Genomic DNA, 24,092 nt, shown 5'->3' with positions numbered 1-24,092 from the left:
TTGGCAGAGAAGGAGGTGATGTAAGGGAGTGAAGCACTTAGAGTACAAGGGCAAGGGATTGTTTCAAGGTATTATATAGAAAGATGGAGAAATGAAGAACTGTGGGTACCCTCGTTGCTCTGGCCAGGTGACTGAAGCATTTCCTGCAACGTATCCAGTTCCTGGGGGTAATGCTCATGGGACTATCTCAGTAGGTCTGCTGTATGTTGGCTTTTGGATTTTGCTTCTCATTAGTGAGAAAAATAAGGTCACTTCTTGCCCTTACCTTTGCCAACAGTATCTCCGGGAAGGGACCGGAGATTTTGTTTGTAGCCTTGAGACTCATTTCTTCCTTACAGAAGCAGCAGAAAAAAATCTGCCAGAAATGAATGCAACTTTCCTTTAAGAGGTGCACTCACATTATATGCTGGAGACCAATTGGAAATTCTGCCCTGAAAGTAGATGGGCTGGAATCAAGAGGGCTGTGGTTAAAATTGATTAGGCCTCACATTGTTGATGCCAGGCCAGTCCCACTCACACTGGTGTCCATCGGCCCAAAACATGCTCCAAATTAAGATTCCTCATTGTACTTCCATTTCCATTGGTACATGCCCGGGCAATTTTCCACATTGCTGGGTAGATGCCGGTGTTGTAGCTGCACTGCAACAGCTTGGCTAGAAGACAAGTCTTCAGTACTACTGCCGGAATATTGTCAGGGCCCATAGCCTTTGCAGTATCCAGTGCCTTCAGCCATTTCTTGATATCACATGGAGTGAATCGAATTGGCTGAAGACTGGCATCTCTGATGCTCAGGACCTCTGGAGGATGGATCATCCACTCGGCACCTCTGGCTGAAGGTTGTTGCGAGTGCTTCAGCCTTATCCTTTGCACTTACATGCTGGGCTCCTCTATAATATGGATGTACTTTTGGAGAATGGTGGGTCCATGTTTGGGTTGAGAAGTTCCTTTTACCTGACTCCAAGTCTCACAATATGGTCCCTTTCATTGAATCCAATTGCACGTGGTGGATATGGTCTCCTCACTTTCTCCTGCTCCTGAGGTGGTCTCTGAACCACAGGGGGTTGTGATTAAGCCCTCAGAATGGCTAGATTGCAGTGGATGCATCACTCCACCACAAACATGGCATTTTTTGTAAACGATCTAGTAGCGAGAGCATTGCTTGAGAAGGCAATAGGAATAGCCTTTGTCAAGGTTTCAGGTTGCTCCTTTGCTCAAGGACCTTGCATAGTGGAATAGTGGAAGAGGTGAGTTATCAGCCACTTGTTGAGGGAGATAAGTCCTTGTCACTAAGCAGCCATCCTTGGAGGCCTGAAGATAATAGGTATTGTGGACTATCAGAATAAATGCCTTGAAGTGTTGTCAGGATACACACCAACTGCTTTGCAGTTCAAATATTGCTCACCATTGAAATGGAAGCCCTCTATCCTAGCTAATCCACCTGCCCTTTCATCCTGCTGTTCCCTCCTCAGGAAGAAGAGGGGATGAAGTCCCCTCTCCTCGCGTACATTGCCTCCATAATTTACCCGATGCATCTATAAATGGAAAACTGGCTGCTTAATTTCTGATTGCACTTCAGCCCCACGCTCCTGATATTTTCCAACCTGTTGCAGAGTTTTGGGGGGGGGGTACACAAGAGATCAAAGGACTCCCTCATAGGACTGCTCCTGGATGTGGCCAAGGTGGCCATTAACAGGTCCAGACAGCAGGCGGTTGAGGAAGTCACTCGGCCTGACTGTCTCCTATTCCGTGGTTCCGTGTGCCTGGAAAAGGAGCATGCCATATCCACCAGTAAGTCAGTGTCCTTCTGCGACCAGTGGGTGCTGAGGGGTGGGTAGGGGGTTGCTGAAGTGCACCATCGACACCAGGAATCATGTTTTTAATTTCAGTTTCCGCTAAAGTTTTTGCTTTCTTAACAGTGAGTTTATAGCGCCTCTTTCACATGGGGCACTTAGTTGGTTTAATGGTGCCAAAAATGGCAAACTATGAAATGTTACTAATGTTACCTGCTCTTACCTGGAGGGATCCACTGGCATAGAATGTTAGAGCAGCGGTGACTGTCATGATCACTGGGAGGGCCATCCTTGTCCTGCTTTGAGGCTTCATGTGGGTGTGAAGGAGGTAGCACAACTCCATGACAACCTCCTTGGTAAAACTGTTGCCTCAGGCATTGCTCCTGACCCATGGCTAAGTGGGAGTGTTGCTACCACAACACCCTTTACGGTCATGGCCTTCTATGAAGAAAGATCCCTCCTTCTCCAGCCTCCTTCAGAGTTTCCTCTCCGTGCCCTGGTCATGTTGCAGAACAAATGAAACTGGAACAAATGCCCCCGTAGCTATGTAAGGCACTGGTCTTTCCTCCCTTATTGTGTGCAGCAAATATCTCCAAATTACTCCATCAATTCAAAATAGTGCTTCCATAAATCAAGCCTTCACAAAAGCAAGTCAGAAAAACACGTCACCTGCAACTTATCAACCAGCCCTTTACACAGGCCTAGAACAGGGCTAATCTTGCTCCATATTGCTTGCTGTTTCAGGAGTGGTTCACGAAGATGATGCCTTATATTCAGGCGTTACATCAACCCATTCAGCTGACTCACATCATGCTAGCTTGCAATCAAGGTCTCTGGACACACACAAGGGACACACCTGCATGTGCCATTATAATTCGGTAACAGTGTGCTAGCTGTGCAGCAAGTGGCCAGCGGCACTCACACAGGGGGAAATTTGTGATCGGCTTTCACAGCACAAAATGAAACATTACCAGGCTGTTCAATAGCATGCCTAAGAAGAATGAATAATATTTTGCTGAGATGAATTATCTGTACATGTGCCACAATTAACAGGATTTTTATTACTGGCTTAGCTAGCAGCTGTCCAGATTTATATTAATGATTAAAAATATTGATATTTCAGAGTAGCATGACTTTTAAATAAGGATGAAAATCTGATTTAAAAAGTTCACTTAGTTTCATACTTACTGCATGTTTTCCACTGCCTGCAGGTCCTGGGGATTTAAACTTGTAGATTGGCTACCATCTGTGCAAGGACTTTTTATAGTTTGACCAGTTGCTCCATTGTTGGTTTTATTATCGTTAATTGACTCTTTGATAGTAGGAATTGAATCTTGCTCTGCAGAAAGATGGCTAAACTGAACAGAAGTATTCTGAAGTAATTTTTCTTTAAACATGCCTACCAAATCCTTACGATCGGACTTACACCGAAGTTGAAATTCATTATGACAGTTGTTAAGATTCTCTTCAGTACTGCTTTCAGCTTCCAACTCTTTTGTTTGTTGCTGTGATTCCTCAATAGCAGCGCTTTTACTCTGTTCTGTTTTCTCATTGGAAATTGTTGGGGTGGAAATGCCATCCTGAATACTTATTTGGTTACGGTATGAAGCCATAGTGCTCTGTTCTTCAGCATCTGAACAATATTGACAAGACATGGCTTTGTCCTCAGAAGATGCATCACAATTCAAGTGTAAAATGGAAGAACTAATTTCAGCTTCTTCAGTGTCAGCATCATAGAGTTCACTGTTAAAGCATTTAACCCCTTGTTTGTAATAGTTACATTCACTTGTCTGGCTACTGTCATTGGAGAGTGGGCTGCCCCGTGGTGAGGCACCAAGGGACACTTCTTGATTTGATGGGATTTGAAAGCCTTTCCTTTTATTTGTTGACAAAGTTGGTGAATTGGTTGTTAAAACGTTGAGGTCTTTACAAGAAGTCTCTGCATAGTTAGTTCTTGAACACTGGTCATTTTCATCTCGTGCAGCCTTCTGCACTTCAATTCCATCATTCAAAATAGAAGTTAGATCGCGACAAGGCTGTTTCTTGTCAAGCAATGGAGCTGGTGAAAACTTCTGGTTTTTATCAAGAAAGTCATGTGATACAGTCACCCAGTTTCCAAAATAAACAGTTGGTGGTGATGAAATTTCAGCTTTGTTACAGAGACACGCTGGTGAATCCTCCATCTCAGCAGTGCACTGATTACATGATATTGTCATTGCTTCATCAGTAGGAATTGGAATTTTTGAAGGTGGCCTCTCCACGGAATTATGGCTATCTGAAACAATCAATAAATCTTCAGAAATGCAATCGGTGGATGTAATTACATTGTTTGTGATATTACATGTCTGTTCATCTTTTGTTATCCTTTTTAACAGAGACTGAGCATTCAAATGGGAATCAATATTTCTGCTAGATTGAAACAAAGTGGTATCTCCAGCTTTAGTGGTTTTTAAATCTACAGCAAGAGACAAATTACTGCTCATTTGTGAATGCTGTGAAGCAGCAGCATTGTTATCTTGGTGATAAGTTGAAAGACATTCTTGCTTTTTATTCTGTGGAGTGATTTTGGAGTCAGATGATAAATGATTTGAGTTCTCTTGACCACAGTCAATATTGTTGTGTGAATATGCTGTTTGTTTGGAGTTACTTTCTGACGAGTGGGTGACTATGCAGTCTTCTCCTGTATTCCATGGTGAACTATTTTTATTGCTGTCTTCTGCCCTTGGGCTAACATGTTGATTTTGAGGAAACAGGGATTCTTGAACATTCCTCCTTCCACTTAATTCTCTTTTTGATACTTCACAGAACCTATCTTGATTACCATCAGTCTGATTTTCTCTACTGAGCATGTATTGGTAATCAGAAAATGAATCACAACTGCTACTACATTCATTCTGATCATCTGACCTTTGGGCAGCACACTGCAGTAAGGAAATGTATTTAGTTTCCTCATCATCCATTCTAATTTTAGGTTGATAGAGTTGCCCGAGAAGTTCCTTCAAGGGTTGATAACCAAGCTTCTTTTGCATCAATGGCGATTGTTGAAGTTGTTGGAGTTGCTGGTGATAAAGACGCAAATGTCTTTCCCGTTCCTTTTGCAGAAAGCGTATGTTGACTGATGACTCTGGACTATTGTGACACTCATTTTCAAAACATTCAGCATTATTTTCTTTATTGGGTGAATAGTTCTTTGGTACCTGATCAGTAAAGTGAAATCTGTTTCTTGAAATGATTTCTTTTTGAATGGGATAAACTGCTTGAACTTTCACATTTCTCAATACACTACATTCATTTTCTGGAATTGAATTATTCCGTTGTCCACACTGAATTCTTTTGGACGTTCCAGGTTTAGGGTTATTCAGAAAACGCTCTTTAGTAATACTGCTCTTATCAGTTGAACCCTTATCCTTTGCATTCTTTTTGACATCTAAGGAACCTTTCTTAAGCATTCCCTTAATGGGTGTTGTGTGACTAAGCCACAAGTCCTTTGAGCTGGTCTGGGAAAGGGCATTTTTATTCAACATTTTTGGTGTGGAACAGTGAAGAACATTAGGTGGATGAAAAACCGATGATGATATAGGCTGCATTGTATTTTTAGTCTCACAATAGGACTGTTCAATTCTCAGCTTCATATTTTTCTGTACTGATTTTTCTCCCCATTTTTTACAAGGTGTTTCTTTGGTACGTTTTGGAGATGGACTTCTAACGCCTTGACTTCTAGTATAAATTGTGCTGGGTGTTTTGGTTCCTCGCTTTAATTCCTTTACCCTGAAAATATTAACAGCTAGATTAGCTAAAAAGACATGATGCTAATTTTAAAAATGTAAAAAGGAGTCAATAAATCCATCTAACTCTGACGTTTACAAAGCATTAAATACAACAAAAATGTGAAAGTAAACAAATTGTCTTCCATGAAGGTTTAATTTATTTTTGTTATTTTGGAGGTTGTATTGATTTCTTCAACTGGCCATCTTGCCCTCCTAATCAGGAGTACCAAGGATCCTGTACCATCGTCCCTGCTGACAACCATGCAATGATTATGAAGGTACTGCGCAGGCTGCTCTCAAGCTGTCCCCTTTAAGATACCACGGACTAGAATTTGTGGGGCTGACAGGGGTCTTGCCCACCAGTTGGAGAACTGGCAGTGGACCCCACCCCCTCAGTTCTGTGGGGAGGCCCGATGGAATCCAGTACCTCCCCTGTGGTTGAGATCCCTAGGGGTGTAAGTCCCACTCACTGGGAGCTGCTGGCTAATCAGGTGCTGGCAGCTACTCATCACTGCCTGTACCAGTGGCACTGCACCCACCAGAGGCTCAGGAACGTCATGGGACCCAGACCAATTTGAGTGCCGAGCGGGATGGGATTTGCAGGCAAGGGTGGGGCGATGACTTTCAGCATCTCCCTACCCCCCCAACCAATGCTGGGTCCCCTGATATCAGACACCGGGGAGGTCGGTTTATTGGTCGGCTTCTGAGAGCTTAGGGGAATTGTGCTGCTCTCATTAAATCCCCGAGACACCTCAAAATTGCGATGGTCTCAGGGATAATGGGTGTCAACTGGCTCATTAATGAGCCTCATTTGACATCCTGCCAACAGTGGCCGGAGATCCCACGTTAGCCCCTTCTGCCCTCCAACTTAATCAGTGGTGATTCTCCTGCCACCAGGAGACAGATGCGCGGCGTCTCCTTCAGTTAAGTGGGCTTGGCTGCCATGATTCCAGCTGTGACAGGTTGCATTAAATCCAGCCCCACATGTGTGCCTGAGCATTGAAATAAACAGGCCGTGCACAACAAATAAAATTTAGGGATCATTGCTCAGCACAAATCTGTAAAGGCTAGCTATGCACTGGATGAACTTGCAACCAATCTTATTGGCCTTGTTTCCTTCCGTTGGTACTACAAGACACCATTCACAATTAGTCAGGAAATTCAACAGGGTGATTGGTTTTGGTTTTGATCGTCCAGGATGCCCTAGCTTTTAGAATATTGTCTATGGGTTGGAAGGTAGCCAGCAACCCCACTACTCAAGTGGGCAAGTGAGTTGTTGCGGGGGGGGGGGCAGCAGGAAGCAGGAACTATAGACCAGTCAACCTGGCATCAGTAGTAGGGCAAATGATGGAATTTATTTTTAGGGACATGGTAACAGGACACTTAGAAAATCATAATAAGAATGGGCATAGTCAACACAGATTTCTGAAAGGGAAATCTTGTTTGACAAATCTGTTAGAACTTTTAGAGGCTGTAACTAGCAAGCTAAATAAGAGGAACCAGTGGACGTTATGTATTTGGATTTTCAAAAAGCATTTGATAAGGTGCTACACAAGAGATTATTGCACAAATTTAGCACTCATGGGTTTCAGGGTAATGTAGAAGATTGGTTAATGAACAGAAAACAGAGTGTAGGAATAAACGGGTAATTTTCAGGATGGCAAGGTTCCACAAGGATCACTGCTTGAGCCTCAGCTGTTTAAAATCTATCTCAACTACTTTGAAGCAGGGACTGAGGTTTGCTAACGATACAAAGTCGAGTGGAAAAATAACCGGTGAGGAGGGAGCAAAAAGGCTGCAAAGTGAAATAGACAGATTGAATGAGTGGGCAATAATGCAGCAGATGGAAAATAAAACAGGGAAGTGTGAAGTTATCCCACTTCAGTAGGAAAAACAAAAAAGAATATTTTTAAATGGTGAGAGACTAGGAAGACCTGGGCAATGTTCCTTGTAAGCTATGCGGCGGCAGAGACCTGAAAGTGCCACGCAGGTCAAGCTTAAGTCGGCCCCTTTAAGTTACTGCCCGTATGACACCATACAAAAAAATTAAAGGGTCCGCACATTTAAACAAATCACCCATGTACTAAAAAAAAATAGACGGTATGTTAGACCTGGGTGCCCTTGTCCAAAAATTACAGAAAGTTAACATGGGGGTGCAGTAAGCAATTAGGAAAGCAAATTGAATGTTAGCTTAAAGAAATCTTGCTGTAATTATATAGGGCCTTGGTGATACTACACTTGAAGTACTATGTACAGTGTTGGACACCTAAGAACTTGTCTTAGAAGACACGCAACAAAACTTCACTTCTGGCTGCTGGGATGGAAAGATTGTGGAGATCAGGTTCATTTTCCCAAGAGTTTAGAAGAATGAACTGTGGAAATCTCACTGAAAGCTATAAAATACTTAAGGGGCTCGACAGGGTAAATGCTGGAGTGATGTTTCCCCTGGCTGGGTGTTTTCAACTAGAAGTTGTAGGTTCAGAGTAGAAGATCAGCTAGTTAGGACTGAGAGTGTGGGGGGAGAAATTTCTTCATTCAAAGGGTTGCAAATCTTTGGAATACTCTACCCCAGGGAGCTGTGGTTGTTCAGTCGATGAATATATTCAAAACAGACACTGATATCCAAATTTTTGGATACTAAGGGAATCAAGTGACATGGGATTATGTACTGAAAGATGGCATTGTGAAAGAAGATCAGCTATGATCTTACTGAATGGTGGAACAGATTCAAAGAGCCAAATGGCCTACTCTTCCTCCTAGGTCTTATGTTCTTGTGAGAGAAAAATAGTCTAGGTATGTTAAGTATATCTTAGTTTTACACATTATTAAATCTAAATAATAGGTGGCATTAGTTTACCCTTCACCCCCGGAACACAGATTCAAATCCAACCCATCTTTCCAAAAACATCCTACAGTTCTGCATTCACAGCATCCAACTGTTTCTTAAATTATTCTAGTGTTTCCATCCACATCATATTACCTGGATGTTAATTCTATGTATTGGATCACTGTGTGTAAGGAGAAGAACAACGTGACATCAATCCTATCCTCAGTAAAAGCTTTTTGAGAACTTGCAATAAAGCCACTATTCCACAGATACCTATGTGCAATTTTACAACATTTGTAAGAAAAGAAGTTGGAACTTGCTGCTCACCTGTCTGCATAACGTAAAGTATTCAGTGTGTGTTCTGTGGCTACGTGGCTAGGTGAAATATTAGCAATCATACAGGTCTTAGAATTTCCAACAAATGAGTCTTTCAATACCTTAAAAAATGCACATATACATGGTTAAGGACAACTAAAATTTTGTATTTACCATTAGAAAAAAATATAATTAAACAAAGTACAACTGTTGCCTAAAATCATTCAATTAATTGACATTTTGGCCCGAATTTAGCAAAGTTGGAAGGGCTCCATGCCAGAGCCAAAATGGCACCTGAGACCCGATTCTGGATGTCCCGCCCCCGAACCTAGCACCCACCATTTTCACCAGGGTAGGAGTTGAGGGTAAAGAGGAGCAGGCTGTAGTTTCCACATCCGTGGTTCACGAAGGCAGCTGCACATATAAAAGTGTAGCTACCTTCAAACAGATGCAAGTTTAGTAACTGGGATGTCCAAAACACGATTCGTGGGCTTTAGACATTTGAGGACAAGGACTAAAGCTGCCAGAGTTATTTGGAAAGGTAGGGTACCCTTTTGGAGAGGTCCAGGTATTCCTTTAGTAGAGGTAAGGTACCCCTTTAGGAGAGGTAAGGTGTCCTTTAGGAGTGGTCAAGTGCCCCTTTGAGAATGTTAAGAGTAGACATGAATGTGCATAAAAAGTGGATAAGCTCATTGGAACTGTCAAGCTGTCAAGTCATATAAATCCCCAGGCCCTTTAATTTTTGAAAAACAGCCTACTCACAATTTTACTAGTTGTCTGACAACATAAGCCTGAGGGCTCTCATTATGTGATTAGTGCTGCATGACTGATTTCACAACCTATCATTATTACAGTGGGGTGCCTGTCAGTTCACAGTTTGATTGACAGCTCCAAGTGGTTATAAAATTTTTGATGGAGGGCTATGATTACAAATGTTTGTTTTCATATGGGATTAAGCACTTGAAGGAATTTGAATGTATTGAATGCACTTTTATGAATGGGAGTTTTTTTAAAAACAGATTTTTAATACAAAACAGTAAAGTCTGCAATAGACACTTAGAACTTTATTTTATTTCATTTTACCAGGGCTCCTGAGGTCTGACCATGTTGGATACTGGGTGGGTTGGCATGGAGGTTGTAAGGGCAAAGTGTGGTGGGTAGGTGGGGGGGAATCATGGGTTGGCATGAGTGGCCTAGGGGCTATAAAGGGCCAAGAAGTGGGTAAAGGGACAAATATGGGCATGAAGGATACGAGGGGGCATGAGGTGGCATCCGTTTGCATGGATGGGGCATGGGGAGTGTATGTGGGAGTGAGGAGATGTAAGGAATGAGGGCTAGAGGGCCTTTTTTTCTTTTTATTGTAACTGGGGCAAACTCCCAAAGCACCGAGGCGCGCCTTTTCAACAGAGCACCTCAGCAGCTTTTGAACTCTTTCTGGGGATGGCAGGCCTGACTTCCTGTTAACACCTTCACCCCCCCAGAATGAAAATCCAAAGATCCAGGGCACTCTTTCCTGATTCAAGTTTGCGGTGTTTGTGGTGTTGGGAATTTTCCTGACTATGCATTCCTGACTCGGGCATGAAAATTTGGCCCTTTCTTTATGAGTACAATAAGATTTTCAGATCAGCTGTTGATCAGATTATTGCTTCTTTAAGCCTATCAGAATTTTGCACCTAGCCAAGCTGTTGCAGTACAGCTAAAAGAAGGCATCTATCTGACAAGGTTGAAATTGCTGAGGTATGTCCTGCCCACTAAAAGCGGGGAAATTCCAATCTGGCCAGTTACCGTCCCATCAGTGCACTCCCAATCTTCAGCAAACTGATGGAATGTATCATTGACAGTGCCATCAAGCAGCACTTACTCAGCAATAACCTGCTCACCAATGCTCCTTTTGGGTTCTGCCACTGCCACTTAGCTCCAGACCTCATTATAGCCTTGGACAAACATGGACAAAAGAGCTGAATTCCAGAGAGATGCCTTTGACATCAAGGCTGCATTTGAAACAATGTGGCATCAAGGAGCGCTAGTAAAATTGATGTCAACTGGAATCAGGGGGAAAACTCTCCACTGGCTGGAGTCATACCTAGCACAAAGGAAGGTGGTTGTGGTTGTTGGGAAACAAATCATCTTCTCCCCAGAATATTGCAGCAGGTATTTATCTTCAGCTGCTTCATCAATAACCTTCCCTCCATCACAATTGGGGATGCTCGCTGATGATTGCACAGTGTTCAGTCCTACTTGTAACTCCTCAGATACTGAAGCAGTACGTGCCAGTATGCAACAAGACCAGGATAGCAATCAGGCTTGTGCTGATAAGTTGTAAGTAACATTCATGCCACACAAGTGCAAAGCAATGACCATCTCTAACATGAGAGAATCTAACCACCTCCCCTTGACATTCAACTGCATTACCATCACTAAATCCCCCACTATCAACATCCTGGGGGTTACCTTTGCCCAGTACTTAACTGGGCTAGCCATATAAATACTGTGGCTACAAAAGCAGATCAGAGGCTGAGAATTCTGCGATGAGTAACTCACCTCCTGACTCACCAAAGCCTGTCCACCATCAAAAGGCACACGTCAGGAGTGTGATGGAATACTCCCCACTTGCCTGGATGCATGCAACTCCAATACTCAAGAAGCTCGATGCCATCCAGGACAAAACTGCCTGCTTGATTGGCATCACATCCACCACAGAATTACAGAAATGTTACAGTGCAGGAGGCTATTCAGCCCATTATGTCTGCATCAGCTCTCCGCATGAACATTATGACTTAAATTCATAAATTAAATTCACCTTAAACATCCGCCATCAGTGCACAGTGGCTGCTGTGTGTACCATCTACAAGATGCACTACAATAACTCGCTAAGTCTCCTTTGACAGCAACTTCCAAACCTGGGATCTCTACTAGTTAGAAGGTGTAACGGTTGTAAGGGAGGGGTAGCACCTCTCACAGTTGGGTCCACTGCACTTTGGAGTGGCTGATCCTGTATCGGTCCTCACCTTCAACCAACTCTCACCTGAGGATCCAAGTAATTGTTAGCATGCAACACCAGCCATACCCCACTAAACTGCTTTGACAGACGGGCCAAAACAGGTAAGAGTAGCTGTGAGATCTCCTACCCTCGGCAACTTAGGGATTTGTCTACCCTGGCAGACGAAGGCTGATTCTGGCAGACTGGGTGAATGAGACCAATCTAAGGTCCAACAGTCTTGAAGCTGGGTCAGCACAGTGTTGTGGAAGGCGTAGGGCTCGACAAGACACAGAAGGCATCCTGATCCATCTCCAGCCATCTAGACTCGTCTTGTCACTGAAGCAAGATAGGTCAGGACCAGAGAGTAAGGCTCACTATAATCCATTTATGCACAAGTCAAATGAACATACGAATTAAGAGCAGGGATAGGCCATTTGGCCCCTCAAGCCTACTCCACCGTTCAATAGAATCATGACAGGACTGCAAGAGCTTAGATCTGATCCATTGGTTGAGGGATCGCTTAGCTCTATCACAGGCTACTTATGCAGTTTAGCAAGCAAGTACTCCTGTGCTGTAGCTTTACTAGGTTGACACCTCATTTTCAGGAATGCCTGGTGCTGCTCCTGACATGCTTTTCTGCCCTCTTCATTGAACTAGAGTTGATCCCCTGGCTTGATGATAATGGTAGGGTGAGGGATATGCTAGGCCATGAGGTTACAAATTGTGGTGAATAAAATTCTGCTGCTGCTAATGACCTACAACGCCTCATGGATGCCCAGTTTTGAGTTGCTAGATTTGTTTGAAATCTGGGCCATTTAGCACAGTGGTAATGCCACACATAATGGAGGGTATCCTCATTGTGACGACAGGACTTCATCTCCAGCAGAACTGTGCAGTGGTCACTCCTAAGATACTATCATGGGCAGAGAATCTGCAACAGGTAGATTCATGAGGATAAGGGCAAGTAGGTTTTCCTTCCTATTGGTTCCCTCACCCCTGCCGCAGACCCAGTCTAGCAGCTATGTCCATCTAGACTTAGCTGGCTTGGTCAGCGGTGGTGCTCTCGTGTTTGACCTGAAGCTGGGCTTCATGAGGTCCAAAGTCAATGCTGAGGTCTCCCAGGGCAACTTGCTTCCAACTGTAAAACTCTGTGCTGCTGCCTCCGCTGGGTCTGTCCTGTTCGCGGGACAGGACATAGCCAGCGATGGTGATGGTGGTGTATGGGACATTGTAAAGTATGATTCCATGACTATGACCATGTCAGGCTGTTGCTTAACTAGTCTGTGGGACAGATCTCCCAAATGTGGCACAAGCCCTCAAATGTTAGTAAGGAGGACTTTGCAGGGTCAACAGGGCTAGGTGTGCCGCTTTTGTTTCTGCTGCCTCAGGCATTATCCAGTGGTCTGTCTCGTTTCATTTCTTTTTGACTTTGTAGCAGTTTGGTACAACAAAGTGGCTTGCTAGGCCATCTCAGAGAGCATTTAAGAGTCAACATCATTGCTGTTGGTCTGGAGTCACGTGTAAGCCAGATCAGGTAAGGACTGTAGATTTTCTTCCCTAAAGGGGATTTATGAACCAGATGGGTTTTTACGATAATCAGCAATGGTTTCATGGTCACTATTACTGAGGCTAGCTTTTAATTATAGATTTGTTAATCAAATTTAATTCCACTAGCTGGGATGTGACTCCATGCCCCCCAGAGCAGAAGCCTGGGCTTCTGGATTACTAGTCTATTGACATTACCATTTAGCCACCGTCTCTTCTACTGGTTTAGCACAAAACCTTGATGTCAATGAATCAAAGCTGCTCACAGAAAAGGCCCAAATTCTACAAAGATGGGCAGAGCACTTTAAAGCCACATTCTCAATCAGCCTCCATCCATCAATGAAGAAACAATCAACCACAGGTTGCCTCCCACACTCTTAGAAACAAATACAGTCAAGTTCCTGTCTAGTGGCAAAACTCCAGGGGCTGATGTTACTCCAGCTGAGGTCTACAAGGGTGGAAGTTAAAGCATGGACAAGAAGCTCACTGAACTCTTTCAATCAATGTGGGAGCAAGGGTACAAAGATGCCTCCAATTTCCAATATATTGTCCAATCTACAAGCAGAAATTCGCTAATCTTGCGACAGTCGGGGGAATCTCACCCCTCTTCAACACTAGCAAAATCTTCACCAGGATTCTTCTGAACTGCTTAGTGCAACAGTTCCACCAGGTTCTGCTACCAGAGAGTAAGTGCAGTTTCAGAAAAGGTCAAGGAACCACTGATATGGTGTTTGCAGTTAGACAGCTCATGAAAAATGTCAAGGACAGAACAAGAAACTCCAAACCACGTTTGCTGACCTGACCAAGGCCTTTGACACAGTCAGCCATGAGGGCCTCTGGGCAGTAATGAAGAAATTTGGCTGCCCTGAGAAATTCATCACAGTGATTCAAAAGTTCCATGATAGCATACTCACACGTGTTCTGGATGATGGCAAGTCCTCTGACCCATTCTCAGTCATTAATGGAGCTAAACATGGCTGCATGCTGATGCCAACCCTCTTCAGCATGTTCTTCTCTGCCATGATCTCCAATTCCTTCCATGATGGTGATCCTGGCTTCAAAATTAGATATTGCATGGACAGGAACCTGCTTAATATAAGATTACACAAGGCAAAGACCAAAGTCTCCAAGGATATACTTTGTGGTTTCCTGTTTGTTGATAGCTATGCACTAGCTGTTAGTGCAGAGTTGATCATATAATGTAGCATGGGCTTGTCCTCCAATGTAAGCAACAATTTCAGCCTTATGGGCAGAATTTTTCACTCATCGGGTGGGCACGCGCCCGACCTGAACGAACATAAAATGACGCGCGATATTTCGGTCAATGGGTGCACGCAAGAGTCAGCAGGGTGCCCACTAACAATTAACATTCTATTAAGACCATTAAAGTTATAATTGAATTAAAATTTTCACTGCCTGTCCAACCTTGCGCTTAGTGGGCAAACGAAAAGGCCAGGCAGCCTTTGGATTTTTTAGGAAATCTGATCATGGGTGGGATAAGGTTTCCAACAGCTTTTAAAAATTAAATAAAAATTTTAACATTTCATTAATATTGTCCCTGCTCATGTGAGAGAGTCACATGAAGGGACATGTATTTTAACAGTTCTGTGCCTCAGGGAGCTGTTCCTGCGCACACCTGCGCGCATGCGCAAAGTTCCCCACTTGCCCTCCTCCCACCCCCCCCTCCACCCCCCTCCTCCCACAGGCAGCACTGAGCACTGCAGCACACGTTTCAAGCTGGGCAGGTCTTAATTGACTCGCCAGCATGAAATTGGAATCGGGGCCTGATTGCAGGTGGTGGTCGGCTTCCCAACGTTTCCCACTCACCCACACCAAGCCCGTCTGACGAGGGCAAAATTTTGGCCGATGACCAGCACAAAGTAAAATGAAATATTATACTAATCTACCCCAGGAAAGCCCATTCTTGAGCCCAAGGTTTCTGTTCATGACCAGAACCTGTCAATTCTCTCCATATTGATGATGATACATATACGAGAATTACCAAAGCAAGGGCAGCCTTCGACAAACTTCAATCATCAGTAGGGGAACAAAGAGTTGTAAGTCTGCCTACCAAACTGAAAATCAATGGAGCAATAGTCCTGCCCGTTGTGCCCTACACATGCAAGACTTAGACTGTCTACTAGCATTATGTCAAGAGCTCAACCACTTTCACTTGAGCTGCCTTCAGAAGCTTCTGAAGATCAGATGGCAGGACAAAATACCAGACACTGAGGTGCTCACCCGAGCTGGCATGCCAAGTATCCACACAATATTGAGACAGTCACAACTGAGTTGGGCTGGCCAAGTAGTCAGAATGCCTAACACTAGCTTACCAAAGCAAATCTTCTAAGGAGAACTTGAGAATGGGGTGCACTCTCTTGGCGGTCAAAGGAAGCACTACAAGGACACACTGAAAGGCCTCACTTAGGAGTTTTGATATTGACCCCGAGGCCTGGGAGAAGCTCACCCAGGATTGCTGCACCTGGTGCAGCTAAATAAAAATTGGTGCATCCTCTTTCAAAAATAAGCACTTATCAGAGGCAGAGAGAAAGTACAAGGAGAGGAAGTCCCAAGCCAGCAACTTGTCCAAAACTCAATTGCCTGTAGTATCCTGTTGGTATCCCACTTGCAGTAAAATTTTCTGGCTGCAGATCGGCTTTAGCAGTTACCGACATACCTGCAGAACCATACCAAACACCCCAGATGATGAACATGGTCATTTTCACCCCGAAGGACAAAAAAAAACAAAGACAAGGGCAGCAGGCATGTGGGAAAGCAACCATTTGCAAATTTCCCTCCAAGTTACACATCATTCTGACTTGAAAATATATTGTTATACCTTCATTGTCACAGCATCAAAATGCAGGAACACCCTCCCTAACAGCAGTGTTATTGTACCAACACCAGAAGGAATGCAATTGTTCAAGGAGACAGCTCACTGCCAACTTCTCAAGAGAAATTTGAGATAGGTAATAAATGCTGACCTTGCTAGCGATGCTCAAACCTCAAAAATCGTCTTAAATGCAGGGAGAGAGGCAGAAATGCTAAGGGGTTTGGAAGTTCTAACAAGTAGAAGCAAGGCATCTGAAAATACTGCCACCAATGGTAGAGCAGTGGGAGGGAAAATGCACAGGAAGCCAGAGCAAGAATGCAAGAGTCAATGCAAGTCCAGAGAAGGTTATGGAAGTGGGATGGAGAAATGTCCTGGAGGCTTTTATAGATAAGGGCAAGGGTTTTGGTTTATCTTGGAACAGGTGGCCAGTGAGGATGGGATGTTGGATATACAGGGCTTAGTGCTTGACATGATGTTGGCAGCAGCATTTTGGACCTTATGGAGGATTGAAGTCAGGAAGCTGGCAAGGACAGTATTGGAGAAATCGAGTCCAGAGATGATGGGGGCGTCGATAAAGATTTTACCAAGGATGAGTGACAAGGTGAGAATGATGGCAGAGAATATTGCAAAAGAAGGCTTAGAGATGGATAGCATATAGAGTTTGAAACAGCACTGGCTGGAAGGGAATCCTGAAATTATGCATAACTTTGAACAAACACTTGGAGGAAGAAGGGATGTGTAAGTTTTTTGGCAGCCACCGAAAACTTTCACTTTCATAATGTTCAAACAGAGGAAATTTTGGCTCATGCATAACTTAATGTCAAACAGGCAGCCAGACAGCCGCAGAAAGGCAGTTATAGCTTTTCAGGAAGGATGTGTGATCGGGCATTTGAAAGTTGACCCTATGCTTGTGAATGAGGTATATAGATGGGGAGCTGCATATACATGGGGAGATATAGATGGGGAGCAGGAATCTGGTGAGAACGAATCCTTGGTGAGTTGCAGATGTGACCACAAAGGATTGGGAGAAAAAGCACCAGAGATGTATTGCCTGCAACGGGACAGGGAGGAAGCAGAACAATGCAAGGCTGATCCATACAGATAGACCATCTGCGGAGGAGGATGGCATAGTTGAACACTGTGGAGAAATCAGGGGTCAAAGAGGGAAAACATGCTGCCATCATGGTAATAGAAGTTGTTGTTTAGAGTGGGGCAGTCCCAGTGCTGGGCATATAAATTTTCTTTATTTAGTAAGTATGCTCTTTGCAACAGCTATAATACAATATGCATTTCTCACAGTTACGGCAATAAAACAGTACTCTTCACATCCAGTTGGACAAGATATTTATATTTTTGTTGCTTGAATAGAACATTACAGGTGTTTGTATTGTACTTTACTAGAAATGTTGTTTTTAAACTCACTTGCCTAACAAAAATTGATATCTTCAAATATAGACAGGCAAATAATAAATGAAGTAAATGAAAAGGAAAACCAGAAAAGGGGGAAAATAATACTTTATACATAAAGTACATAGCATAATCTTGCTGTTAATAAAGCATAGATTATAATACATGGGGAGAATGATTCTTTGCTGCTTTGTTTACAGATTATGTTTGAGCAGCAAATTTATACTCAGCACTGAAACCATCATAGTTATGTTTATTACTAAATACGAGATAGTCACTAATAGGTCAAATAGTGAATTCAGGAGAAACTTCTTACCTCTGACGGTGGTTAGAATGAGGAACTCCCTACCAAAAGGAATAGTTGAGGTGAACAGTATAGATGTGTTTAAACGGAAACTAGGTGAACAAATGAGAGGACAAAGGAATGGAAAGGTATATTAATGGGGTTGGATGAAAAGAGAAGAGATCCATGTGGGAGGCAGTGGTATAGTGGTATTGTCACTTGATTGGTAATCCAGGGACCCAGGATAATGCTCTGGGAACCTGGGTTCGAATCCTGCCATGGCAGATGGTGAAATTTGAATTCAATAAATATCGTGAATGCCTAATAATGACTATGAAACCATTTTCGATTACCCCTTTAGGGAAGGAAATCTGCCATCCTCGTCTAGCCTACATGTTACTCCAGTTCTGCAGTAATGAGGTTGAATCTGAAATAAGCTGGCAAACCACTCACTTGTATCAAACTCCTAAAAAGGAATGAAACCGGAAAGACCAACCAGCATTGACTTAGGCACTGGAAATGACAACGGCAAACCCAGCCCTGTCAACCCTGCAAAGTCCTCCCTAACAACATCTGGATGCCTGTCTCAGATTAATCAAGAAACAGCCATACTCATGAAATCATACCATCCCTGGGTATGGCCTGTCCCAGCAGAGGTGACAGCACAGTGGTATACTGTCAGGAGGGAGGTGCTGCCCTGGGAGTCTTCAACATCAACTCTGGCCCCCTTCAAGTCTTATGGCATCAGGTCAAACATGGGCAAGGAAACTTCCTGTTGATTGCACCCCCCTCATCTTGACATTAAGGATACCCTCCATGTTAAATGGGATAGATTTCAAACAGATTTAGCAACTCAAGACTGGGCATCCATGAGGCAGCAGCAACAGAACTGTAATCAACCACAATATGTAATCTCATGGCCCAGCATAACCCCTACTTTGTTGTTGCCACCAAACCAGGGGATCAACCTGGTTTAATGAAGGCTGCAGGAGGGAATGCCAGGAGCAGTACCAGCTATACCTAAAAATGAGATGTCAACCTGGTGAAACTACAACACAGGACTGCTTGCGTGCCAAACAGCATAAGCAACAAGTGATAGCCATAGCTAAGCGATTCCACAACCAACGGGTCAGACCTGAGCTCTGCAGTTCTGTCACATCCAGCCATGAATGACGGTGGACAATTAACCAACTCACGGGAGGAGAAGGCTCCACAAATATCCCCATCCTCAATGATGGGGAAGCCCAACACATCAATGCAAAAGATAAGGCTGAAGCATTTGCTACAATCTGCAGCCAGAAGTGCCAAGTGGATGATCCATTTCGGCCTCCTCTGGAGGTCCCCAGCATCACAGATGCCAGTCTTCAGCCAATTCGATCCACTCCACGTGATATCAAGAAACAGCTGATGACACTAGATACTGCAAAGGCTATGGGCCCTGACAATATTCCAGCAATATTACTGAAGACTTGTGCTCCAGAAGTTGCCACACCCCTAACCAAGCTGTTCCAGTACAGCTACAACATTGGCATCTACTCGGCAATGTGGAAAATTGCCCAATTATGTCCTGTACACATAAAGCAGGCCAAATTCAACCCAGCCAATTACCACCCCATCAATCTACTCTCGATCATCAGTAAAGTGATGGAAGGGGTCATCAACAGTGCTATCAAGCGGCACTTGTTTAGCAATAACTTGCTCACTGACACCCAGTTTGGGTTCCACCGGGGTCATTCAGCTTCTGACCTCATTACAGCCTTGTTTCAAACATGGACAAAAGAGCTGAACTCCAGACGTGAGGGTGAGAGTGACTGCCCTTGACATCAAGGCAGCATTTGACCAAGTGTGGCATTAAGGAGCCCTAGCAAAACTGGAGTCATACCTAGCACAAAGGAAGATGGTTGTGGAAGTCAATTATCTCAGTTCCAGGACATCAATGCAGTAGTTGTTCAGAGTAGTGTCCAAGGCCCAACCATCTTCAGCTGCTTCATCAATGACCTTCCTTTGATCAGAAGTGATAATGTTCGCTGATAACTGCACAATATTCAGCACCATTGGCGACTCCTCAGATACTGAAGCAGTCCATGTCCAAATGCAGCAAGACCTAGACAATATCCAGGCTTGGGCCGACAAGTGGCAAGCAACACTCGCGCTACGTGTCAGGCAATGACCTTCTCCAACAAGAGAGAATCTAACCACTGCTCATTGAGATTCAATGACATTACCATCGCTGAATCCCTCACTATGTAAATTTTGGGGGTTACCATTGACCAGAAACTGAACTGGACTAGCCACATAAATTCTGTGGCTACAAGAGCAGATCAGAGGCTAGGAATCCTGCGACAAGGAACTCACCCCCTGACTCCCCAAAGCCTGTCCACCATCTGCAAGGCACAATACAAGGCACAAGTCAGGAGTGTAATGCCCCACTTGCCCGGATAAGTGCAGCTCCCACAACACCCAAGAAGCTTGACACCATCCAGGACAAAGCAGACTGCATGATTGGCACCCCTTCCACAAACAGTCACTCCCTCCACCACTGATGAAGAGCGGCAGCAGTGTGAACCATCTACAAGATACACTGCAGAAACTCATCAAGCTCCTTGGGCAGCACCTTCCAAACCTCCAAACCTACAACTAGAAGGACAAGGGCAGCAGATATATGGGATCACCACCACCTGAAAGTTCCCCTTCAAGCCACTCACCATCCTGACTTGGAAATGTATCACCATTCCTTCACTGTCACTGGGTCAAAATACTGGAACTCTCTCCCTAACAGCACTGTGGGTGTACCTACACCACATGAACTGCAGCAGTTCAAGAAGGCAGCTCACCACCACCTTCTCAAGGGCAATTAGGGATGGGCAATAAATGCTGGCTTAGCCAGCGATGCTCACATCCCATAAATGAACAAAAATAAATAAACAGTGGCATAGACCAGATGGGTGAAATGCCTGAATGTATGCTTTACATTCTACATGACTCTATGTAAATTTGAAACATTAAAGCCCGCAGAGAGAACGGACCATGTTGTGAACAAAGAACTTGCATTTATATAACACCTTTCATGAACTCAGGATCTCTAAAAGCAATTCATAACTAGTAGAGTATTCTTGACTGTTGTAGTATAGGAAAATACAAAAAAAACAATGAGATCATTATATTTGTTGATGGATAAATATTACCCAAGACATTGAGAGATCTCCCTTGCACTTCAAGTAGTGCCACAGATTTTTTACATCCATTTGAGTGGATAAACAGGGCCTTGATTTAATGTCTCATCCAAAAGGAACTTCCTACCATCCAGCACTCCCTCAGCACTGCAATGAAGAGTCATCCTAGATTATGCGATTAAGTCTGCAACTAAGTCTCTAGAGGGTGCATGACACCACAACCTTTTGACTCAGGGGCAAGTGTGTTAACTCTGAATCAAGGTTGCCACACAAGTAAGGCTATACAAATGCAAGTTCCTTATGCTTTTCTTTATTTTGAAGTTAATCATTTATCCTTTTGAAAAAAATTCACCCCAAATAATTATACTGTAATTCATGCGTTCTTGATTGCAATGGTCTGGCTATGTTTACTTTACGTGCTCACATGGTTAGGAAACTCACTAGCCTCTTCTGCTTAATCTGGACCCAAGGCAAGGTTAGAAGGATCCTTCCAGAACTCATGTGTACAAACAGATGGGAAGCATTATCATGACAATCATCGTGGGATTTTACTTCTCTCCACAGCGGGGAAAAATCCTGTAAGGGTAAATCTCAACAGGATTGTCACTCATCTTGCAGACTTGGCGTACCCAGAATCACAGTGTGGTTTTGATGCTGGACGAGGAACGGTTGACATGATCTTTGTGGCGCGTCAAATTCAAGAAAAGTCCCAGGAATAAAACAACGACCTCTACATGGTGTTCATTGATCTGGCCAAGGCCTTCCACACATAAACCGTGAGGTCTGCCCTGAAAAGATGATCAAGGTCATCTGCTCATTTCATGATGGCATGTTGGCCAGTGTGATGCAGAATGGCATCAGATGCCTTTTCTGTTACCAACGGGACCAAGCAAAGCTGCATAATGGCTCCAGTTCAGTTTGCCATCTTCTTTTCGGTCATGTTCTTTTGTGCATTCAAAGATCTCAACATACAAGTGCACATTCAGTGCAGGTAAGACAACAGCTTCTTCAATCTGAAAAGGCTTAGGGCTTGTGCAAAAATCACAGAATAGCTATGATGTGAACTCTTGTTTGCCGACGACTACGCTCTCATAGCGCACACTCCTGAGGATATCCAGGTGCTTGTTTACCATTCTGCCCAAGCCTCAGAATGCTTCAGACTTATAATGAACTTGACAAGACAGAGATTTTGTACTAACCTGCCCCTGGCTCGAAAGTCCAAGACTTCATAGTCTCAATCAACTATACACCCCTCAACTCAGTTCAGAAGTTCTGCTATCTTGTGATATCCTTTACAACAACACTACATTGAACAAACACCTACTGAATGAAAAAAGCAAGCTCAGCATTCACAGTCTCGCCCACAAGCTTTGGGGAGAGCATGGAATTTGTCTTGAACAAAAGATCAAATTGTACCAGATAGTGGTTCTCACATCACTTTTCTATTGCTATGAAGCATGGACAACCTACCAGCATTACATAAAGGAACTAGTGGAATTCTATCTTCACTACTTAAGACCTATTTGCAACATCAGGTGGTAGGACAAAATCCTTAACACCAAAGTTCTCGATATCAGGTATACAGTGCCTTGCGAGAGCATGCTTCGCCGAGTCAGCCGTGTGTTTTGCATGGAGGATTCCTGCATACCAAAGGCAGTATTCTACAGCCAACTGAGTACAGAAGCCCGCACCACAGGACATCCCAAACTCAGATACAAAGATGTTCCGAAAGCCAATTTCAGCCTGTAAGTTGGATCCCACTAATGGGAAAAAAACCAAATCCAAATGGAGAAGTCTCTGTCTTCAAGCAATCTTAACATTTGAGGAGAAAAGAACCAGGTTCCTATGACAAGCAAGTACATCGCACCCACCCCTCCAATAATGACTTCACATGTAATATTTGCAATCGGATCTGCAAACTAAGAGTTACTTTAACATCACATATGAGACGGCACCAACCTAGAAGGCGAACAATTGGTTTTCTTGCTGTACACTCATCCGTCGAAGTAACAGGAAAATCCATCATCTGCTCTTTTAATGGAGCAATTTGCCTAAATCCCTAGATATTGATAGAATAGATAATATAATGATTCTCTCACTAACAATCAATGTGGTTGTCCTGCACATTCTTAAAGAAAATAATTATCCATTCAAAAAAAAAGGAAATGCTCTTTTTTGCTGCTTAATTTTTCATCTGTACAGGATGCGAAAACTAGCTGTATATTCTGCCTTGTTGCAGATGAACCCTAGTTCCCACCATCAGTGTTCTGCAACAAAGAGGATACAGTTGTTACCTCACTTGACCAGCATGATTATGTACAAGGGAGGGGTTGAATTAATTAAGTTCCTTAATTTAAAAGGATGCTTCTGGCTGCACATTCAAATGCAAGTAAATTGGCAATTGTCACTGCTGGAAGCGAGTCTGCCAAGTCATCTTTATGTTAAAAGCCCTGCTTCATTTCACAGTGGGCAGAATTTTCCAGTCCTGCCAGAGGCAGGAGTCGTGGCAGGTGGGGGCACAAAATTTGACGTGATGGCAAAAGTCAGTTTCCTGCTGGCAGGAAAATAAGTTGGACTTTTCCCTTTCTGACTTTCATGGAGAGTCAAGTTTCCCGCTGCTCCATGTCGGGAATTTCATTTGCATGTACTTCCATATCATGAATACTCATTAAAAACCTAACTTGTCAGAATCACGTTCTCCCTCCAAATCTAATTGCTCTGCCAGCAGATAATTAGACCAGTCTGATTCACAACCATATATAAGTGGCGTGCACCTGGTGACCTTCACTTCACTTGCGACTTCGAAGTTTGTACACACAGCGTTTGCCTACCTTTAACTGCACTGCTGCCATATCTCGTGACTGCTCTACTTCAGTGGCAAGCCTGCTCACCATCAGGCAAGACCAGAGGGAAGGGGAGGAGTACAAGGCAGAGGCATAACTGTAGGAGGGGGGGGTCTTGACTGCAGAGAGGGAAGGGCAGGTGTAGAAGGCAGAGGCATGACTGGGAGGTGTTGACTGGAGAGAGGGAAGGGAAGAGGTGGAAGGCAGAGGTATGATTGGGAGGTGTTGACTGGAGAGAGTGAAGGGAAGAGGTGGAAAGCAGAGGCATGACTGGGGGGTTGACTGTAGGGAAGGAAGAGGTAGAAGGCAAGGGCTTGATTGGAGAGAGG

At 43.8% G+C, this 24,092-nt stretch overlaps 1 protein-coding gene across 3 annotated transcripts in view; it reads right to left on the bottom strand.

Annotated features, from left to right (window-relative positions):
- Window positions 1-24,092, bottom strand: part of LOC121285197 (kinesin-like protein KIF24) — a 133,247-nt gene that overhangs the window by 25,907 nt on the left and 83,248 nt on the right. The window contains exons 9-12 of one of the 3 annotated variants that reach the window (XM_041201489.1): window positions 14,139-14,310; window positions 8,712-8,821; window positions 3,217-5,558; window positions 3,027-3,129 (exon numbers count right to left, since the gene is read on the bottom strand). In XM_041201489.1, the coding sequence (XP_041057423.1) occupies window positions 3,128-3,129; window positions 3,217-5,558; window positions 8,712-8,821; window positions 14,139-14,310 (2,626 nt within the window). In that variant the 3' untranslated portion in view covers window positions 3,027-3,127. Of the gene's footprint in view, window positions 1-2,978; window positions 5,559-8,711; window positions 8,822-14,138; window positions 14,311-24,092 lie in introns of those variants that run through there. The other 2 variants (XM_041201473.1, XM_041201481.1) reach the window with 2 other exon arrangements.

This window comes from Carcharodon carcharias, chromosome 1 (assembly GCF_017639515.1).
Source record: "Carcharodon carcharias isolate sCarCar2 chromosome 1, sCarCar2.pri, whole genome shotgun sequence".
In the NCBI taxonomy this organism is placed as follows: domain Eukaryota; kingdom Metazoa; phylum Chordata; class Chondrichthyes; order Lamniformes; family Lamnidae; genus Carcharodon; species Carcharodon carcharias.
This window is presented reverse-complemented; position numbering and strand designations above follow the sequence as displayed.